The 23,092-nt window shown below is 43.6% G+C and overlaps 1 protein-coding gene across 3 annotated transcripts in view; it reads left to right on the plus strand.

Annotated features, from left to right (window-relative positions):
• The window catches only part of akt3a (v-akt murine thymoma viral oncogene homolog 3a), a 124,359-nt gene that overhangs the window by 91,281 nt on the left and 9,986 nt on the right, over positions 1–23,092 (plus strand). Inside the window, exons 2-7 of one of the 3 annotated variants that reach the window (XM_084142194.1) lie at positions 12,661–12,786; positions 17,800–17,911; positions 21,374–21,548; positions 22,023–22,154; positions 22,304–22,369; positions 22,925–22,993. In XM_084142194.1, the coding sequence (XP_083998320.1) occupies positions 12,661–12,786; positions 17,800–17,911; positions 21,374–21,548; positions 22,023–22,154; positions 22,304–22,369; positions 22,925–22,993 (680 nt within the window). Of the gene's footprint in view, positions 1–12,660; positions 12,787–17,799; positions 17,912–21,373; positions 21,549–22,001; positions 22,155–22,303; positions 22,370–22,924; positions 22,994–23,092 lie in introns of all 3 variants that reach the window. The other 2 variants (XM_084142193.1, XM_084142195.1) reach the window with 2 other exon arrangements.

The raw sequence follows: 23,092 nt of genomic DNA on the forward strand, positions 1-23,092 counted from the left end.
GTTGCGGAGTGGAGTGGGGGGTTGTTGGGGTGTGAGGGGGGGGGGGGGGGTGGACAATGGGGCAGGGGGGATCCTGTATTGTCCCTCCTGCGCCAGCTGCCTCCCAGAGCCCTGGTCCTGCTCAGCCCAGCACTGCTGAATAAATAATAGAATATAACCCCATCCATCCATCCATCCATCCATCCACTCTGGATATAATGGCCATTCAGGGCCTCTACCACATGCACAGAGCCAGGCAGACAGGCCAGGAACAGCAGCACAGAGCCCTGAGTCCTGCACCTGTTCCCTGCTGCTGTGCCTGGCCTGTACTGTACTGGACTGGACTGTAGAAACTCCACTCAGACTGTTGTTTCTGCCCTACACTGCACTGCACAGCACTGATCAGCCACAGTGGTTACAATTTGTGTGACACTGTTGTTGTTCTGTTATGAACAACGTCCACTTTCCTTTCTGCTCCTTATTAGAAGGTGAACAAACACAAGATTTATCACAGATTTAGTCCAACATAACTAACGTTTTTGGGTTAGCCTTCAACCAAAGTTTACCTATTTGTTACATACAACTTTTTATTGAGTTTTAGCAGTCATTCACACCTAATTGTTTGACTATCAGTTCCTGTTAGTAACATATTGAAGGTGACTCCAAGTCCTCTCTCGCTGGCTGTGTGTATCCATAATACAGGGGCCCAGTGGAACATGTGGGAGTCACCCTGTGACTAGGATGAATTAATAATGACAGTTGTGGTGATGGTGACAGTCTCAGCACACTGACACCCTTTGACCCCGTCGGTTCTCTAACCCCCGAGTTGGTTCTCTAACCCTGAACATCCGGACAGGTCACCCTCTGAATATCTGAGATTGCTTCTTGGCCTGTACCACAAAGTGTGACCATTAGAAGAGATGACCATTAGAATATACTCACTGTTATTTAGGCTAGCTAATTCATGCTTGGACCCTGTTTCATTTAAGCCACACCTTTACTACTGCGTTTCAGTCAGGGAAACTCATTATTGAAATGTAGGCTAAATCATGATACATTTGGTATTGACGTTCAGGTTCTCTGTCAGAGGAATGCAATCAGCTACTTTAAATACTATGGGCAGCAGCAGCAGCAGTGCACTCTGACCTTAAACAACCCCTCCGTCTAATACCCTCCCTCACTGTTTTCTGAGAATCCTGATTTCCACTCAGGGAAGCTCCCCATCAGTCCTTAACTAAAAGTTAATACCCTGACCTCTGTCTGTGTCAGGCAACCATTGGGAGGTAGTCTGTGTCCTCTCTTCCCCCCGTCAGTCCTATTGACAGCATTAGTCTACCCTGGCCTCTTCGTGCTGGTTGGTTCAATCAGGTCGTCTCTGAAGTCGCCTCTAGAGTAGGAGGATTATCATGTTAAATTAAGGGAGGAGCTTGTATGAATTTCACACTATGAATGAGACCACAGTCTCATTACTGTTGAAATATTAACAGCAGTGCTGAGGCATAGAAGTGATGAAATGCTATCAAAAGTGTTAAGGGATGTTAGGTGTTTCAGAGGACCTTGTTTCTGTATAGTATGGCATTTATTATTTATTCTTCATTACTGTGAATATATCTAGCAGACATCCATGTAAAGACTCATATGGTTTCAGTGGTAGTTTCAAATCATTCCCCAAGCTTTTACTTGGTTTTTGATCATTTTATTGAAGTTTCATGATTTATTTTAATTGTATTCTATACTCAATAAAGAGAAAGCAGGGCGGCAGGTAGCTTAGTGGTTAAGAGCGTTGTGCCAGTAACCGAAAGGTCGCTGGTTCTAATCCCCAAGCCGACTAGGTGAAAAATCTGTCGAGGTGCCCTTGAGCAAGGCACTTAACCCTAATTGCTCCTGTAAGTCGCTCTGGATAAGAGCGTCTGCTAAATGACTAAAATGTAAATGTAAAGCTGGTCAAGGCAATTAATGCAGTGACATGAAGTGAAGGATAAAGTAAAAAGGACATTTAAAATGCCAACAATGTACATCAGATCCAATCTGGTGAAGTAAATAAGGATATCATCAACCATCATATTGATGTGGAGAATTATGCCTACGCATTCCACCTTTAAATTATGCAGTGACCTTCCATTACATGTATTCAAACAGCACCGCTCAGGTCTATCTACACCAGTAAATGAATTAGATTGGAAAACGGATCGAGGCAATAACAGCAATTGAGGCTATTTGATTATGAGCTCTAATTGGGTCACAGTTCCTTAGATAATCATATTAATTATCCTTGTTTTCATAGCAAACACAATCACAGGCTTACAAACAAAATACAACAGGTTAACACAATGTAGCACAACACCAACACCAACTCAATTAGCCTATTACTACATTGGTCATCGAATGTGTCAAGTAGTGAATTTAACCCATTTTACATGTGAATATGTATTTGTATTGGGAATTTGAGGGCATTCGAATTCACTGGCACATTGTTTTGAGTATTGTCTTCAGACATTGTCTCTCACTCAATACAGTGGGTACGTACGGGACATTGAGCTGAGGACTTGTACGTATGTGTGAGCATCATGACCTGTGTATTTGAGGACATCGGGGCATTACTAGTCTATAATGTCCTGTGTAGGGTAAAGAAAATGGTCACTCGGAGGACCAACGTTACCCATGTGACCAAACTTTGCCCCCCTCGCTAATTGAAGGCTTGTCTGCAGAATCTTCTAGAATCAGTATAGAGTGCAGGATGACAGTAGGTACAGTAGCTCAATGCCCCTGTCCCCCTCCCCTCCCAGGTTGTGTGTGTAGTAAACCATCCTTCATCCCTCTCCCCCAGGGTCTCGGGGACGGACCCGCCTCTCCAGAATTCAGATTGGGATTAGGAAAGTGGGTGTTTGCATTTTAGCTGGAGGGGTGGTGCACGCCATAGCCACCTGTGCCAGTTGGGAGGATCTGATTCCCCCCCCCGCCCCCGCCCCCACACACACACCCCTCGTGCTCCAGAGAGGGAAAGGGGATTAGGGAGAGAGGGCCTCTTGGCTGCAGTGTCTCCGTCACTCACCGACCACTGTGGCCCTCTGTGCTGTGTGTGAAGCCAGCCAGGCAGGCAGCCGGGGAGGCAGTGAATCTGCTCTAGGGAGCCAGCGCCATCTAGTGAGCACTGCTGGTTTTACAGGGACTGACCGAGAGGAGAGGAGAGGAGAGGAGAGGAGAGGAGAGGAGAGGAGAGGAGTGGGGTGGGGCTGTGTGGGAGACAGGGAATGGGATTAGTCTCTCAGTCAGATCTAGCTAAAGGTCTAAGGATGGAGCTTCTTAAGATGTTGATTGTGGACATTTGTGACAGCTGCTTTGTTACACATGAGAAGATTTCTGTAATATTGACTATTTAAATCAAAATCAGAAGTTATACATAAGAGGAATTATCAATCATTACTTGGTAATACATAGTAGGGCTGCACAATTAAATGAATTCACATCAGAATCACAATATTGACAATCCATATCGCATGCAATATTTTGAAACGCATCTCAGTCGCCTGGAATGTCCGTTTTTATAGTTTACTCAGTACCAGCAGGGCGAGCTGTGTGCAGCTGGCGGGCTGAAATCTCCCTGGGCCCCGGGGGACCACTAGGGTCCCCTGGGCGCCCCACTCAATCTGACTGTGGCTGCCGGCCCCCAGAACCAGAGCCACCCTTTGTCTGCTGTTGGAGGAACCCACCACCACAGTATTACTCATGGCAGTACTACTCATACATCTGGGCTGTTCTCGGATCGGCTGTCCTCGGAAATTGAATCGCTGTTGGAATCTTGTCATATGCCAGGAAGGGAGATGTTCTAGTGAAGTGAGAGCTCTGATGTCATAGTGTCCCTGGAATGGATAGCATGTAGTGCAGTGGACTTTTATTTGCTGTTAGTCCATCGCAATGATTAAGACCACTGCTGCTATTACTGCACTTAACTAGCCTAATACTCTGAGTCGATATTCACGTCATAAGAAGGAATCGACCATGCCCACAAATTGGGGAAAACAAACATTATTTCCCATTGACCCCCAGAGCTCTATTTCCGGCTGGCGTTAAGGCGGCGCTAGTGTCAAACACACGTTAGTTTGCCTTTTCGAAATGTAAAAACTGGCGCACTGGCATTTTCCAGCCGTAACGTGAGGTTCGGCATTTTACCTGTCTAACATCAGCGGGAGGGGTTGGAAATATTTTAGGCGTGTCCTTAAAAACATGATCCAAAGTGCACATTTTAGGTAGCGCTGGTAGGGATATTTAAGACCAATGAATTTTGACAGCCGAAACGCAGCCTATCCAGCAGTGACGCACACTGCCCATATGCGCATGGAACAAGAGTAGCCTAATGTGCTTTTGGTACCTGGATACTTGTTATTTAGACACACAAAAAAGGAATGTTTTTTCCCGTTTCGTTTTATTTGGTTAAAAACCAAGCATAGCCTCCCCTCCTCTCAATGAAGGCTTTTTTTGTCCTGCCCAAGTAGTCAAGACTGTTGATAAAGGGTTTAGCTCCTGAGACCGCTTGGAAATACATCTTAATCACCAAAGCTTTATTCAAATATAACGTTTGAGAGGAGTAAAACAGTGAGCTGACATTCCCTTTTTATCTATGTATTGTAGGAAGGCCCACATTATTTTAGCCATGCAGGTCCCATTTTGGATGTGCGTAAAACCCTCCATAGTCTGTGTTGTTTTTATATAATATATATATAAGTGTGACATAGCCTATTTAAAACAAGTTGTTTTGTTTAGAATTTGATTCAAATTATTCGTTCTCTTTTTGGGCCTTATCAATAGTGAATTTAATCTTGCTTATTGACAATGTTTGGCATGTCCATGCTCAGCCATAATGCAATTTACAGTAGGCCTAGACCTATATCAGTGTGAATGCTATTGAAGCCATGCAATTATACTGAACAAAAATATAACAGTTCATATAAGGAAATCAGTCAATTGAAATAAATAAATTAGGTCCTAATCTAAAGATTTCACATGACTGGGAATACAGATATGCATGTAGTGTCAATTCCCTATGAAAAGCCACTGGCACATGAGAGAGCTGTCCATAACACGTCCACAACAATTAGCTTTCCAAACGTTGCTCTTTTTGGGTGAAGTTCCCATTTATTGTGCATCTAAAATATAAATAGCTCCAAAACACATATTCTTATAGAAAAGGTGCAGAGAGATGCATTCTATAAGCTGTATCTGTGATACGGTAAGAACTGTATGTGCTCTCCTCTCACCTGTGCTAACCCTTCCTGGTCACACGTGACCAGTGACCCATGACCCCAACATATAGTGCCCTCTAGTGTACAAAACAAGTAAAAATAACCCTTGACAGACAACATATACACAACACATAAACATGCCAAAACTGCTCCTACAATGCATCTGTTGGTCACATATACCTTAAAATAAAAGGTATCATTAAACCAGTCAGTATCTGGTGTGACCACCATTTGCCTCATGCAGCGCGACACATCTCCTTCACATAGAGTTGATCAGGTTGTTGATTGTGGCCTGTGGAATGTTGTCCCACTCCTCTTCAATGACAGTGTGAAGTTGCTGAATATTGGCGGGAACTGGAGCACGCTGCCGTACACCTCTATCCAGAGCATCCCAAACATGCTCAATGGGGACATGTCTAGTGAGTATGCAGGCAATGGATGAACTGGCACATTTTCAGCTTCCATGAATTGTGTACAGATCCTTGCGACATGGGGCCGTGCATTATCATGCTGAAACATGAGGTGATGGCGGTGGATGAATGGCACGACAATGGGCCTCAGGATCTTGTAAACAGTGAAAATATTAGAGAAATAAGCTTTTTGTGCATATGGAACATTTCTGGGATCTTTTATTTCAGCTCATGAAACATGGGACCAACACTTTACATGTTGCGTTTATATTTTTGTTCAGTGTGGAACCAAATATAATCTTAGCGACTGTTCATAACATCATTGTAAACGTATAAGAACCCCCCAAAAAAGTGATTTTGTTTAGAAGTAATAAAAACGTAAATCTAGGCTATGTTGAATGGCCGCATCTGTGTGTGACGTCAGTGTGTCATGTACTGGAAAAGTGTCTATTGGAATTGGAGTTGATTCCAAGGCAATACATAGCATACTGTAAATACACAACTTGAAGCAACCACATATTTGGCTTCAGGCTATTCGGAGTGGGAAATGTGGGGACCCGGTGTCCAAGTAGGCTACACGTAGTGACAGTATGTATGTGGAAAACATTTACTCACAGGTAAGACATTTGACTTCTTTAGTACAGTCCGTTTGTAACTCCACTCACAATTTGTAGCTGTATAGTCCGTTTGTTTGTTGTTGCTAGCACTCACTCACTCACTCACGTGGCTGCTAGCAACAACATGAAAAGGGGCATGAGGGAAGCCCTACAATATTACATCACAGAGTTTCTAAACCCAGAGGCGCAACATCGCAAGACTTCCGGGAACGCTTGTGAAACAGACCAAACAGACCAGGCCGGAGTTTGGGGTTTGACAAGTAAGTGAGAGAACTGAAAAATCCTTCCTTAGTTCTTAATTTTCTTGAAATCTAAAGGCACAACCTAGATTAGAGCAAATGTCTTAAGTAGTTGAACATGTTATTACTCCAACCTCGTGAAAGTGACAAACTGACACGTTTACATTTTCTTGAAAAACAACATTATATCGAAGGAGTGTCTTTGATTTGATGGCATGCACATGCGCAGTTCGGCGCAAGACGACCGTTAGACACGATGACTTGTTTCTACGCATGAGCTTAGTTAGCCAACGTCGCAATGACATCGCCTACAAGTGTGATCGGGCATTTCTATTGGAGAAGTAGTTTTAGCCTATCTTCATACTGTACTGTCTTTGATTACATTTTTCTAAGTAGTGAGAAAGCTCGGGAGCAGGCAGTATTGAAAAGTAATCTTTAGACATGTTGCACTTTTCTTAAATGTAGTTTGTAATTGACTAAAACAAATAGACAACAAGAAAATTGCATTTGAAAAAGGTTGTTTGTGCTGTGAGCCAATGGGGTAACCTAGGTAACCACAGGTTGTTTTCCCCACAGGTGGGCAGGGCAGCAACGTTCTATCTAATACCGACTGGGACTATTAGTGTTCTTCTGATCATTCACTGTAGTTCACTGTGGGAGGAAGAGTAAAGAGTAAAACAGGAAGAGGAAGAGTAAAACATAGGGCATACAGAGTCAGTCTGGCTTTCACTCCTGTACTACCACTGTCACCAGCCACCTCCCCTGCGTCCATTCCCAGAAGCCAAGTAGTCTTCTGGCCATCTCTCCCTTCTGGGCAGCCTGGTAATGACACTAATACACTGTGAGTGGATTGGCTTGAGCCAGCCCTGGATTTCACATAAGATGTCTGAGAGCCTCTGGGTTGGAGCAGCTGTGCCTGGGGTTACTGCCCGGTCACAGGCCTATGGCAGGGGGCATGGGAACACAGTACACACACACACACACACACAGTACACACACACACTCACACACACACACACACACACACACACTCACTCACACTCACACTCACACACACTCACACACACACACACACACACACACACACACACACACACACACACACACACACAGTACACACACACACACACACACACAGTACACACACACACACACACACACACACACACACACACTCACACACATTCACACTCACTCACACTCACACACACACACACACACACACACACACACACACACACACACACACACACACACACACACACACACACACACACAGTACACACACACACACACAGTACACACACACATTCACACTCACTCACACTCACACTCACACACACACACACACACACACACACACACACACACACACACACACACACACACACACAGTACACACACACATTCACACTCACTCACACTCACACTCACACTCACACACACACACACACACACACACACACACACACTCACGCACACTCACACTCACTCACACTCACACTCACACTCACACACACACACACACACACACACACACACACACACACACACACACACACACACACACACACTGAGTCTGAACTAAATAAAAAGAGAGAATGTCTTCCATGGTCTTGAAGAACTGAACAGTAAACAGGATCTCTTCTTAATGGCCATTTTAGTTTTAGTGCCCTCCTCCTTTCACTTCACTTCACTTATTCATTTTCACACGTAGTAGAGTAAAGGACGCACCCTCCTCCCTACCCCTGCCTTTACCCTGTGTGGATTACCTGGGCATCCCAGGTTGATGGTAGGGGAATCTGTCCACGCAGGAGGTAGCCCACTGTTTACTCCCAGCTAGCTAGGCATGCCAGAGGATCAGAGCTCAGACCACCTTGTTGTGTCTGGGTGTCTTAACTGGGAACACGACCGTCATCTCTAAGGGGATCAACAAGTCTTTCTTGGCAATTCAGGTAGAAAATACAGCAAATCCCTGCAGCTTTGCATCACTAAAGGATCACCCCTTGACTTCTCTGGCCTCCATTGATTTTGTCACCCTTATTCTGGCAGCCAAATGGCAGCCATTGTGGTCAGGGAGAAATTCAAACCAGTCTAATTGGAATGAATGGCAGTAGAGGCATAATCCGGATTTTATAATCCTGATTTTACAACTGTAAACTGGAAGCTAAATTATGGATCATTTGTTCATATATTTATTAGTGTCTCCATTCCCAGTTAAACAGTGTAAAAATAAGTTAACATTAGGTACTTTTGTACTAATGTCAGAGAGCCTCCTCTCCTGTCAGCTTGGCCAAATTGACAAAGTGGGTCCAGCCGTTCTCCCTCAGCAAGCTGCCATGGTACACAACCTACATGGTGAGGAGAAACAGCAGATCCAGGTACAGACAGATTTCTCTCTCTCTATCCTCCCTCTCTTCATCTCTCTCTCTCCATCTCTCTCTCTCTCCTTCCATCCATCCCTCTCTTCCTCTGGCCAGGTCTGGTGCTGCCCACGTCTGTGTGCCCATGTCGGTGCCTGGGCTGAGGGCTGAGGGCTGGGGGCTGGGGCGGCGTTAGCAGGAGCGGCTGTCTCTGTCTCTGGCGGTGCCCAGACAAGCTGGTTGGAGGTTTGGAGCGCCCAGCCCTGTGTGCTGGAACGTGGCAGCCCGCCTGTCCCAGGGCTCCCGTCACAAGCCCATCTGCAAATCAGGCCGGCTCCGGCCAAAGCATTAAATGAAATCCTTGTTTGGGCTGATTAACAAATGGGCTGTGTTTTTTTTATTCTCAAAACTAAAAACCTGATTGCGTCAAATGAACAAGAAGATGGAGGTGTGAGTTCTTAGAACGGTCTCAGGAGCTGTGACGGTGTTGGGCCGCTGAAAGTTTTTTGGTGAAGAGCTCATCTGTCGGTGGAAGTGGCCCATCGAAGTCCATTCCCAGATTCATACAGCCACCTGCCTGTCTCAGTCCACTGACAAATGAACAATTAATCTGGTCTTGTAATTGAGTGGCGTACAGTATGTTGCTTTAATTGTGCAATTGGATCTGTTGGAACAGTCTCTCTCAGAACTGATTCTGTGGGTGGCTGAGCTGAATTTTAATTTCAACTGTTTGCATCGGACTGCAAAAAAACTGTATTTTTTCTTACACAAACTTGTGTTGAATGCAGGAAATTTTCTCAATCTGCCCAAAATATAACATGGAGTATCTGCCTACAGCAGCCAATTTAAGATGTTCAGAATTTGAGCTAGCAGAGTCATTGTGACCAGGGCCAGCGTTGCGAGTTTGATGGAACACTATTGGATCAGTTGAGACTGAGAGTTGGAACTATATGTGGGTGTAACTGTCCATCCCCTTCTGTTCCACCTCTGGCTACCCCTCTACGTAGTTTGGTTCCCAGTTTGGGTTAACCCTCAGTCCAGGACATTGGACCATTTGCCTCACTGTAAACCCAGCACCACAGACTGAATATTGCATTGATCAAATACAGCTACACTCACACACTAAACGCAATCTGGTGGGACACCTATTTGTAGCATTCATTAAAGACCACTCTGTCTGTCTTAACACTCTGTGACCTTCTGGCTTAAATCCAGTACGTTTGATTAATTCAAAACCTAGATATCTTCCTCAGTGACTTCATGCAATTAATTGTGTCACGCCCACTCTTCCGTCTGGTAGCAAATATCTATACTTACGTTTATGTCTTGTTTTGATCAGGAATAATTTATAGGCCTAATTTATTTATCTACCAAGTGTTAGTGGTGAGATCCTGTGACGGGCTGTGTGAGCGAGTCGGAGGAGAGACCTTGCTACCTATGGTGGCTCCTGTCCCCACGGCGTACTGCGTTGCGTTCAGCTGCTCTCCTCTCCTCCCCTCCCTCCCTCCCTCCCTCCCTCCCGTCCTCGCCTCCTCCCCTCCTCCCCTCCCACAGACCCCAGCCTCACAGAGGCATACCGGCAAAGACCTCCGTCTCCTCGAATTAACATGAGCAGGTGTTTTTCTCTGATGTGTTAATTAAGAAAAGCTGCTGTCATTATGCTTTAAGTGGATGTTACAAATAGAACATGTTGTTTATTTTCTCCTCCCGGTGTAAAAAAAAAAGAAGTGATCAGAGCTGTCACAGAGGCGTGCGTGTAAGCCGTCGGGATGGTGGGTTAATTACCAGGAGTTAAAAAACAAAGTGCACGTTTTAAGGATTTTCACGTCTCGTCCATTATAGAGGATTTCAGTGTGTCCATCCGCACGAATGAGGCAGGAGCAGAAATGGCCTGATGCTGAAACTAAATGGAACTGAATATTGAACATAATGGTGATGTTAGTATTAAATGTGGAAGTGGAAGGACTAAAGAAAGGTAATTTTTAGATCGTTGGTTGACTGTCGGTCTCATTGACATTTTCAATCCTCTTGCTTACAGTAAAGATCTATTGTAAAATTGAAAATATCACCAAAATAGATTAACAAGAAGAAGCACACATGCATACGAATGTTTGCTACTTTTTTTCAACTCTAGTCAAGTGCTATGACTTCTATCTTCGCAGACAGCAGTGTAGTACCTTCCCTCTCAAGTCAAACTCCAAACTTCTTCCATTAACAGTTATCATAGCTTCTTGTATGCACCTTACACAGTAGTTGTTATACTACAGAACAATACACTGAGTATACCAAACATTAGTAACACCTTCTGAATATTGAGTGCCCCCCCCCCCCCCCCCCCCCCTTGCCCTCAGAACAGCCTCAATTCATCGGGGCATGGACTCTACAAGGTGTCGAAAGCGTTCCACAGGGATGCTGGCCTATGTTGACTCCAATGCTTCCCACAGTTGTGTCAAGTTGGCTGGATGTCCTTTGGGTGGTGGACCATTCTTGATACACACGGGAAACTGTTGAGCGTGAAAAACCAAGCAGCGTTGCAGCTCTTGACACAAACCGGTGCGCCTGGCACCTACTACCATACACAATTCAAAGGCACTTAAGTGTTTTGTCTTGCCCATTCACCCTCTAAATGGCACACATACACAATCCATGTCTCAATTGTCTCAAGGCTTAAAAATCCTTATTTAACCTGTATCCTCTCCTTCATCTACACTGATTGAAGTGAATTTAACAAGTGACATCAATAAGGGATCATAGCTTTCACCTGAATTCACCTGGTCAGTCTATGTCATGGAAAAAGAGCAGGTGTACTTAATGTTTTGTACACTCGGTGTGTGTTAAAAAAGCAGATGTGCTGCCTATGCTCTCCAGTATCCTGTTTTGAACCCGGTGCTGTGCGTATAATGTAGCGCTGTGTGCTGAGATGTGAGATGTTGACACCCTTGTAATCCTGCTGTTGGTTATTAGATGGAGCAGGCTGTTGCACCAGAAGTGTTGTTTGGTAATGCGGGATGACCAGCTGCTCAACAGATGTTGTTTTTTTGCTGCTGCTGCCCGGGAGGGTTAAAGGTGTCCGCTCTGGCCCCCTGATGGAGATCTGACCTCCCATGCTGCGGCCCTCTCTACAGGGCTAGCCTAAATCCCGGGGCAGGAGAATAAGGGTCCCCATTCCCACCCAACCACCTGGCTAACCAAAAATGAGGCAGATGATGGTTGGGGAGTGATTTCAGCACTGAGATCGTAAACATGTTTTTGTCATTTTGATCATGTTAACCCAAAACAAGGCAAAGCGATATGATGAGTGTCTAAAAGATATTGGTCTGAATGGATATTGAAACAGTAGCCACTTTAGAAGGATACTGATTATAGGGGTAAGCTGTGTTACTGCACTTTAATGCCACCTCTTTAAGGAATACCTGGGATAGGATAAAGTAATCCTTCTACCCCCCCCCTTACCCCAACCCAAACCCCAACCCCAAAAAAAAAAAAAAAAAAAAAAAAAACATTGTAAAGTGGTGATCCCACTGGCTATAAGGTGAATGCACCTATTTGTAAGTCGCTCTGGATAAGAGCGTCTGCTAAATGATGTAAATGTAAATGTAATGCAAAAACAATAATGTCTGCACAAAAAAAAAATGCGCATAGAGCTCAAAGAGCCAACAACTTTTTAAACCTGTTTCATAAAACCATTAAAAAAATGTAATAAGTGGTTGTAACTGCATTATGAGTGCAGACGTTATTGTTTTTGAATCTATGGACTGGCAGATTTCATGCACTAACAAAGAAACTCTCTCTCTATTTCTCTCTTTCTACAGGAGAATATATCAAGAACTGGAGACCACGCTACTTTCTGCTGAAAACGGACGGCTCGTTCATAGGTTACAAAGAGAAGCCACAGGACGCAGACCTACCCTATCCCCTTAATAACTTTTCTGTTGCAAGTGAGTCATTCACTGTGCTGGCTTCTAGCACGTCAATTAATCTAAATTAATAATATGCCACAGTGATAAGTAGGCCTAGATAATTTTGCAGATTTTAAACACATTTAACCTCTATTTAACTAGGAATACCATTGAGGTCATGAGACCTCTTTCCCAAGGGAGACATATACTTAAAGGGGCAATCTGAGATTGGTACATCAATTGTTTTACTTTTAAATTAATGATATACATGTATACCCATTGATTCTTGAAGAAGATAAATTATAAATGCCATCAAAATATAAGCTTGTTTTACCCCACCTCAAAGCCTCAAACATTGTTAAAAGTATAATTTAGATCACATGGATAGTAAATCCTTGCATCCATATCTCTGTGTATGAATTTGAGAGTGGTTACATTTCTCCAGCCCCATCCCTCAGCTGTTTACCAAAACAACTAGACATAAGCTGATAGCCACTAAGCTGGTGGAAACATTTGACTCCTTGGCACAGTTCCTACAACGAAGGCCACAGGAATTACATGGGCATGAAACAAATATAACAGTTTCCTATTGTCCCAACACGCAACAGAACTGACAATGGTCTCAGATTTGCCTTTGGATTGGCTGCTGGGTAGTTTTTCTAGGGGAAAGAAAGGACAGTTTAAGAAGGTGGGTCCATCCATCAATCCATCCGGCCTTGCTGTGTTACCACTCTGACACATGGAGCTTTCTCTCTCTCTCTCTCTCTCTCTCTCTCTCTCTCTCTCTCTCTCTCTCTCTCTCTCTCTCTCTCTCTCTCTCGCCCTCTCTCTCGCCCTCTCTCTCGCCCTCTCTCTCGCTCTCTCTCTCTCTCTCTCTCTCTCTCTCTCTCTCTCTCTCTCTCTCTCTCTCTCTCTCTCTCTCTATCTCTCACCCTCTCTCTCTCTCTCTCCCCTCTTGCTCTCTCTCGCTCTCTCTCTCCATCCGTCAGGAAGCTAGCGCGGCCAGGTTTTAATCTAAAGGCTGGGGGAGAGAGGGTGGCCATACATCCGGACCCGGCTGGCTTGGCAGCACTACAGTATTGCCACATCTGTTGCCCAAAGCTGGGAGGCCAGGTGGTGCTGGGAGGCTGGCTGCTGTAGTCAAATGGGCCAGTGAAATGGAATGGTGCAGCCCTGCCTGCCTGCCTGTCTGTCCGTCCGTCCCAAGCGTGGAGAGAGAAACTGTCACTGACAGACAGACAGAGCCTGGGACAATGCCTGCCTGCCTAACCAACAGGCTACCGTCTAATGTTAAACACTCATTACATCTCAGATTACTGGAAGGAGACGTGTTCTGGGCCTCCTGTAGCTCAGTTGGTAGAGCATGGCGCATGCAACGCCAGGGTTGTGGGTTCAATTCCCACGGGGGGCCAGTATGAAAAATGTATGCACTCACTAACTGTAAGTCGCTCTGGATAAGAGCGTCTGCTAAATGACTAAAATGTAAAATGTAAATAACTCACCTAATTACTGAGAAACGATGCTATGGTACCTGATGAATATTTCCCTTCACCAGAGCCCCATGTTTCCAATATATACCATTTGTTAATTATATTTCGATATAGGTTGGTAAATTGAAATACATGAATACGTGGAGAGTTCAAATGAGGATAGAATGTTAAATAACAAGGATGCAAACTGATTAACTAATAGTGACAGTAGTGTAGGTGGTGACCCTATCCCATCAGGCAGTTCAGAATAGGGAAATTAATCTGAATGCAGATTACAGTAACACTCCAATATAAATGCCTATTGATTGAAGGCAGTACAGTTGCTGGAGCTCTCTCCTAGTATGTTTAGCTGAAGCAAAACAAATAATCCTGTCCACTCTCCTCTGTCTGTATTCCCTCTGAATTTACTATGTTGTGTCCAGTGCTACTACGTACTGGAACTCCATCATGACCTTGTTTTCTCTGCGCACGGTGGGAGACTCCATTTTATTAGCAGGGCAGGTAGAAAGAGGTACAGTGCGTCTGCGACCTTAGCCGTGTCGTCATTAACCTTCCCGCCTATATTTAGGCCGTCCTGCCGTTTGGTGGCGGCGGAGATGGGGCCAACTGAGGGAGGGAAGTCATTACCTACTGGCACGTACAGGCTCAACACTCTGTTTCAGCTGTCGTCTGACTGAACATTGTCCCCAATAGCTGCTGTAGCGGTGACAATGGAGCACACTGCAAAACTTTTCCACAGTTGGCTTAAAGCCCCATCTGGCTGTGTGTGTTCCTGGATGGAATGAGACAGCTTTAACTTGGTGTGAAGTGTTGTGTTTGCTGCAGTACAGTGCATCTACACTGAGTGTACAAACCATTAAGAACACCTGCTCTTTCCATGACATAGACTGACCAGGTGAATCCAGGTGAAAGCTATGATCCCTTATTGATGTCACTTGTTAAATCCACTTCAAATCAGTGTAGATGAAGGGGAGGAGACCGGTTAAAGAAGGATTTTTAAGCCTTGAGACAATTGAGACATGGATTGTGAATGTACAGTTGAAGTCGGAAGTTTACATACACTTAGGTTGGAATCATTGAAACTCGTTTTTCAACAACTCCACAAATTTCTTGTTAACAAACTATAGTTTTGGCAAGTCGGTTAGGACATCTACTTTGTGCATGACACAAGTAATTTTTCCAACAATTGTTTACAGACAGATTGTTTCACTTATAATTCACTGTCTCACAATTCCAGTGGGTCAGAAGTTTACATACACTAAGTTGACTGTGCCTTTAAACAGCTTGGAAAATTGCAGAAAATTATGTCATGGGTTTAGAAGCTTCTGATAGGCTAATTGACATCATTTGAGTCAATTGGAGGTGTACCTGTGAATGTATTTCAAGGCCTACCTTCAAACTAAGTGCCTCTTTGCTTGATATCATGGGAAAATCAAAAGAAATCAGCCAAGACCTCAGAAAAAACATTGTAGACCTCCACAAGTCTGGTTCATCCTTGGGAGCAATTTCCAAATGCCTGAAGGTACCACGTTCATCTGTACAAACAATAGTACGCAAGTATAAACACCATGGGACCACGCAGCCGTCATACCGCTCAGGAAGGAGACGTGTTCTGTCTCCTAGAGATGAACGTACTTTGGTGCGAAAAGTGCAAATCAATCCCAGAACAACAGCAAAGGACCTTGTGAAGATGCTGGAGGAAACTTATCTATATCCACAGTAAAATGAGTCCTATATCGACATAACCTGAAAGGCCGCTCAGCAAGGAAGAAGCCACTGCTCCAAAACCGCCATAAAAAAGCCAGACTACGGTTTGCAACTGCACATGGAGACAAAGATCTTACTTTTTGGAGAAATATCCTCTGGTCTGATGAAACAAAAATAGAACTGTTTGGCCATAATGACAATTGTAATGTTTGGAGGAAAAGGGGGAGCTTGCAAGCCGAAGAACACCATCCCAACCGTGAAGCACGGGGGTGGCAGCATCATGCTGTGGTGGTGCTTTGCTGCAGGAGGGACTGGTGCACTTCACAAAATAGATGGCATCATGAGGAAGGAAAATTATGTGGATATATTGAAGCAACATCTCAAGACATCAGTCAGGAAGTTAAAGCTTGGTCGCAAATGGGTCTTCCAAATGGACAATGACCACAAGCATACTTCCAAAGTTGTGGCAAAATGGCTTAAGGACAACAAAGTCAAGGTATTGGAGTGGCCATCACAAAGCCCTGACCTCAATCCTATAGAAAATGTGTGGGCAGAACTGAAAAAGCGTGTGCGAGCAAGGAGGCCTACAAACTTGACTCAGTTACACCAGCTCTGTCAGGAGGAATGGGCCAAAATTCACCCAACATATTGTGGGAAGCTTGTGGAAGGCTACCGAAACGTTTGACACAAGTTAAACAATTTAAAGGCAATACTACCAAATACTAATTGAGTGTATGTAAACTTCTGACCCACTTAGATCATTTCACATTCTTAAAATAAAGTGGTGATCCTAACTGACCTAAGACAGGGAATTATTACTAAGATTAAATGTCAGGAATTGTGAAAAACTGAGTTTAAATGTATTTAGCTAAGGTGTATGTAAACTTCCGACTTCAACTGTATGCCATTCAGAGGGTGAATGGGCAAGACAAAAGATTTAAGTGCCTTTTGAACGGGGTATGTTAGTAGGTGCCAGGCGCACTGGTTTGTGTCAAGAACTGCAACGCTGCTGGGTTTTTCACACTCAACAGTTTCCCGTGTGTATCAAGAATGGTCCACCACCCAAAGGACATCCAGCCAACTTGACACAACTCTGGGAAGCATTGGAGTCAACATGACCCAGCATCCCTGTGGAACGCTTTCGACACCTTGTAGAGTCCATGCCCTGAAGAATTGAGGCTGTTCTGAGGGCAAAAGGGGGGGTGCAACTCAATATTAAGAAGGTGTTCTTAATGTTTGGTATTCTCAGTGTATGTACATACCCAATAGCAAAGCTAACCTACTCTTTCATCACAATCAACTAGTATCAACAGCAATTAGTGATTGGGGAAAAATCTATACAGTTGCAAAATGCAATATTATTTTTGGGTGATATTATATCGATATTTGACTCCAAGTATCGATTTGTAAAATATTGTTATTTTATTTTTTGCTACTGTGGGTAGCGTTAGCTAGCGGTAGTCGGCTGAACCTACACCAAAACTCCTGTATTTGTCATCCTATAGCTTGTTTTCCATCTTTAAAAAAAATAGTGAGCCAACATGTTTTTAGCACTTTTATTTCCACGACTGATCAAAACTATTTTTCTCATGGCTCTCTCTTGTTCCTCTGCAGCAGACACTATAGTGAGCAATATGTTTGGAACATCAAATCGCAATAAGATCGCAGTATCAAATTGCAATACATTGAGAATTGTGGGAATCGCAATGCATATCGTATCGGCACCTAAGTATCGTGATAATATCGTATCGTGAGGTCCCTGGCAATTCCCAGCCCTATCAGCAACTGAACCTCAGACACAAGATTTGACATCTAGTAAATCTGAATATTCACATCAGTCTTCTCTCTGTCTCAGAATGCCAACTGATGAAGACAGAACGACCAAAGCCCAACACATTCATCATCAGATGTCTACAATGGACCACCGTCATCGAGAGGACCTTCCATGTGGACACGCCAGAGGAAAGGTAGGCTCACCTCTTAGTCTGCTCATCTATGGCCAACTGACTGCTTTTCCTCTACACAGTACATCTATGAAAACAGTACATCTATGAAAACAGTACATCTATGAAAACAGTACATTATGAAAATAGTGCATCCATGAAAAGTCATAGTGTAGCTCTCAAGCCAGGAGGTCATGTGAAACTGAGAGAAATTGTTCACTAGTTCCATTTTAAATTATGGTTTACTATGATAATCTGTAAGAGGGATGGGCAACTTTGATGGGGGTGGGGCCACAAAAAATATGAACTCATCATGAGAGGCCGCAGTGGCTCGCGGGTGGTGCGTACCCACATCCATACCCACACATGCAGTCAGTCGGCCCTAGCCTTTTGGCCCTAGCCTTTTGGCCCTAGCCTTTTGGCCCTAGCCTTTTGGCCCTAGCCTTTTGGCCCTCTTGACAGCGGATATAATTTTTCTAAAGGTTAATTACCTGCAATTCTACACATTTTGGCATAGGGTGGACAGAAATGTTTGCAGTTTTGAATATGATATCTGAATGAGACTGACTAACAAAATCAATGGGGGCCCCCGGTCGGTAATTTGACCATGATTACTACAAGTTTAGATAGCTGGCTAGACTAACTTACAAATCAAAAAATGTTTAGCTGACATGGGATAATTGAGTGACCAACAGTGACTGACATAACAAGAGAAAAACTGCTGATGCACAACCAATGTTTGAAATTTCACCTTGTGTATTCTACTATTCTAACTCTCAACATTAAATTGAGACCCCGACTGAGTTCCCCCCTCCCAAAAAGGAAATTGATCCGCGGGGGCGGGCCGCCAGTTGCCCATCCCTGGCCTATAAAATTACTATGAAATGACTTTATACTAAATGGTATTCCAGAGATAACGTTTTCTACGACAAACATATTTGTCCTCAGTTTCAAATCCATTTGAAATTAGAGCAGTGTGTCATTTAACAAGATGGATAGAAAACACAGATAGCATACACGCTCCGTTCCAGTAAAACCAACCAGGTGATCAGCAGAGTGGGGTGTGGGGGGTTTGTAGGCTGGAAAAGAGACCTTTCAAGTATAGTAGCACTGGCATAAATTCTCCAGCTGCTCCTCTTCTAGGAAATGGAGATGTTTATCTCTCTCCAGAAAGAACAGCGTTTGCCCATAAGACTTAAGATAATAAGCTGTGCCTGTTCACAGTTGGCACACACACAGACAATCCTCTCCTCTCTTCTGTCTCTGGGGAACAGGCAACTGCAGGCAGCGACCTGTGAGAGCGAGCTACGGAGCAGAGCTGGGTAGAGGAAGTAGCACTGGCAGATGTTATGGTCTTAAACTCTACTTTCTGCTCAAGAAGTGAAGAGAATTCGAGTTCGAGCTGCAGCCTCACTAGACAGGCCAGGGGGTTGAGGGGAAGTGCAGCCAGCGGTTAAGAGGAAAGGTTAAACGTATTTTCCAGATCCTGTCTTAAACCTTAGTTTCTGTGTTTCTGGCTGGCTGGCAGCAGCTTGTACTGTACTGTACCCACCTGGCACGGGCCCAGCATCAGCAGGCCCACGAGTGAGGAGAGGGGAGGCACCAGCTGGCACGCCGCCCGACTGTAGTCAGGCCCATTATCTCTCATTAGCGAAAAATTCTCATTATACGTTAAAAAAAAAACGTAGGGGGTAGGGAGAGATGGCTCGGCTCGCATTCATCTGCACGACCTTGAGAGGATTCCTGTTGCTTTTTATGTGTACACTGCCGTTTGATTGTTCAAATGGAACACAACTTTTGTTTGCCCTTGTTTGGAGTCACATCCGATATATTCAGACACCTGAGTGAAGCTGGGAAAAGGTGTTCAGAAAGAGTCCTTTTGTGTAGCTATGGATTTGCATGTTGTTCAATCCCTCATTGTAACATATGGGCCTCTCAAAGTCAAAACAAAACATGGAACAAAAACCCCCACACGGATGCTACTTTGTGAGTCAAATGTTCTGTTTGTATTATCACGTTACCACATGTGCTAAATTTCCTGTTTTACTTCTGGGGGGAATGCCATTAACAATTGTGATTACCTTTGTGCAAAGGAAGGAAGCGAAGTCTCCTCCCTCGCAAACGGAAACTCTAGTTCAAACCCCACCCTTCTGCTAATTTCACCTGTGTTTATCATGGCCAAAAAGGAAATGTTTGTTTTCATGAATTTTTAAGATATAGCCAATTTTGACTGTGGCTGTGGAATCTAGTGGAAACTGTTTATCATCCGCACACGGGCTTGAAAATCACAGCATAGGTTTAAGCACTGCCTTCTCCCCAATCCTGATTCATCCAAATAATAAATGATGAAAACCCAAAAGCAGGAACTACTGCTGCTCGTAATCATATAATTCTACGTGAGCCTTGACAGATTCTCACCGTTTCATTTCTCCACGAGAATCGGTCCACGAGAGATTAACGTACTGGAAATGAAAGTTTCCAAATGCCAACGATCCCCTCCTGTGGAATGTTTATGTAGCAGCAGTACAGCCCAGAGGGAAGCACAAACCACACAGATATATTCATCATCATTAAATACACACGTGCTCACAAATCTAAATGCATCACTCTTTTTATGCAACAGATGTTGTACAGCACAACAAATGAAAACCCAATGGGGGGTAAAGCCATTTGCAAACACGCAGTAGTTCCCATTCACATAAACTAATTTGTGAACATTTGTTTTGTTTTAAAGTGACTGATCATTGATGATTACATAGATGATTGCATAGATTAGCCTTTGTTGAAAGTCCCAGGTTTCCCCCATTGTAAAGGTGTAATGAATAGATTGCTCTGTCTATAGGTCATTCTTAACTTAGCAGAATGTCATTGATTATGCATAATGGTGTCACAGACATCAAACAAGTCGCTACATTTCATTGTGAAATATCACTGTTACCATGCAGAAGTTAGTTAATGTGTCTGTGTTACAGGTGCTGTATGGGATGAGTTAAAAGAGGCTATCCATACTCCAGACTATTGATATACTGTATATGTAACTTTACAGGTGTGCATCTCCTGACAGGGCTAACCAGACTATAGACTGTTAAGACACTGTACCTACAGTTGCGGTCAAATATATTGGTACCCTTGCAAGATTCACTATTTCTTTTAAAATCAGTTGAAGTTGAAAACACTTTTGGTGTTCACACGTGTATTTGTTTGATTTACAAATTCACAGGACCCCAAAAAAACGTTTAAAAAAACATACATTAAGATTTTTCGTGAAAACATGGCCTAAATTATTTTAAATTCTAATTTATTTGGTTGGAGGCAAGTCATCTCGTTTACTGTGTAATTTATCTCACATGTGTTAAGTTGCAGCTGCCTACTGGGTAAAAATCGCCATTCAACCAGTTTTGAAAAGAGAAAACAGAACAGTCTGCTCCATCGCCAGCCATAGTAAAGTGCAAGGGTGCCAATATATTTGACCGCATCTGTAACTAGAGGTGTGTGTTCTGCTCTGTTTTACAGGGATGAGTGGACGGAGGCGATCCAGATAGTAGCAGACAAACTCCAAAGACAGGAGGAGGAGAGGATCCAATGCAGTCCCACGTCTCAGATAGACAACATCGGAGAGCTGGAGGAGATGGACACCTCTACCAGCCACCATAAACGGAAGGTAAGAGACAAACACCTGGACCATTTGTGATCAAATGTTTTTTATTTAGTAATAATAATTGTCAGCAAACATGAATAGATACATTCAAAATGAAGTTAAAACCCCCCTTCCCCCATCCCAATCCCATCCCACCCGAGGACCTAAGGGATCAAATGAAATAAACATACATGGATGATTGATCAGAAAAATAAAAATTCTAAGCAACACGTCGTTAAGTGTTTCAGCGGCAAGAAGCCATTGGTTCAAAGTGTCTTCTTTAGCTCCATGAATGCGAGCACCTGGACCACTGACTAAAGGATGACCATACCAAAGGAGACATATCCTGATTGACTGATACAGAAACACGGATACAATCATTTTGCGGAGCTGTTAAATGATGTGTTAAGTTTCCCATCAGTCCTCTAAAATCTGACAACAATTCTGCTATATAGAACTATTACAACTGCACTAACTTGTTATACGGTTTTCTTTCAGACGATGAATGACTTTGACTACTTAAAACTACTGGGAAAAGGCACTTTTGGTAAAGTGATTCTAGTGAGAGAGAAGGCTAACGGGAAATATTATGCAATGAAGATTTTGAAGAAAGAAGTAATTATTGCAAAGGTAGGTTTCACTCCATGTTAATTACTTAATCAAACTAAACCTAACTGGTAGCAAGTTGAATAACGTTCTATAAAGAAATGACTGTTATATTAATATGCTGTGCTGTCTCAGAAGCACTGTTCCATTCACTATGTTATCTCCACCCACAGGATGAAGTGGCACACACACTCACAGAGAGCAGAGTATTAAAAAACACCAGGCATCCTTTCCTAACTGTGAGTACCCAACCATACACACACACACACACACACACACACACACACACACAAACACACACACACACACAGGCATGCACGCTCACATGTACCCATGCATACAATAGACAAAAGCCGTTAGCAGCACATTGAGCCTATATGTACCTGAAACTCCAGAGACTCATTATAATGCAGTGGATAAACTGTTATAAATGAACAGCCCAAGTGTAGCTCTACATCTGTCGACAAGAAACCACTGAGAGGTCATTTCAGTGACACTCCAGATGCTGTTGTTCGCTGCAAAACACACACAAGCAAAAACACACACACACACACGCAGCAAAACAATTAAGGTTCACATGACATCACGGTAACGTTCCACCTTGTTTCACTTCTCTCACATCTGCAATCAAGGCTTAAGAGACTCAAAGAGCAATTGTATTTTTTTTTATTGTGCACTCCCTGGATAGAAAACGTACTTCTCTCTGAAAAACAACAAGATACATATGTGCTAGGTGTGAAACCCATCATCAGGTTGTGGAGCTGATGGTTGTGTTTCTCTTCCTCCTGTTTCAGTCTTTGAAGTATTCCTTCCAGACTAAAGACCGCCTGTGCTTTGTAATGGAATATGTGAATGGAGGAGAGGTAAGCCCTGACTGGTACCTGTGCATCTATCTATCTATCTATCTATCTATCTATCTATCTATCTATCTATCTATCTATCTATCTATCTATCTATCTATC

The sequence above is a fragment of the Coregonus lavaretus genome (genome assembly GCF_964263955.1).
Source record: "Coregonus lavaretus genome assembly, chromosome: 25".
In the NCBI taxonomy this organism is placed as follows: Eukaryota; Metazoa; Chordata; class Actinopteri; order Salmoniformes; family Salmonidae; genus Coregonus; species Coregonus lavaretus.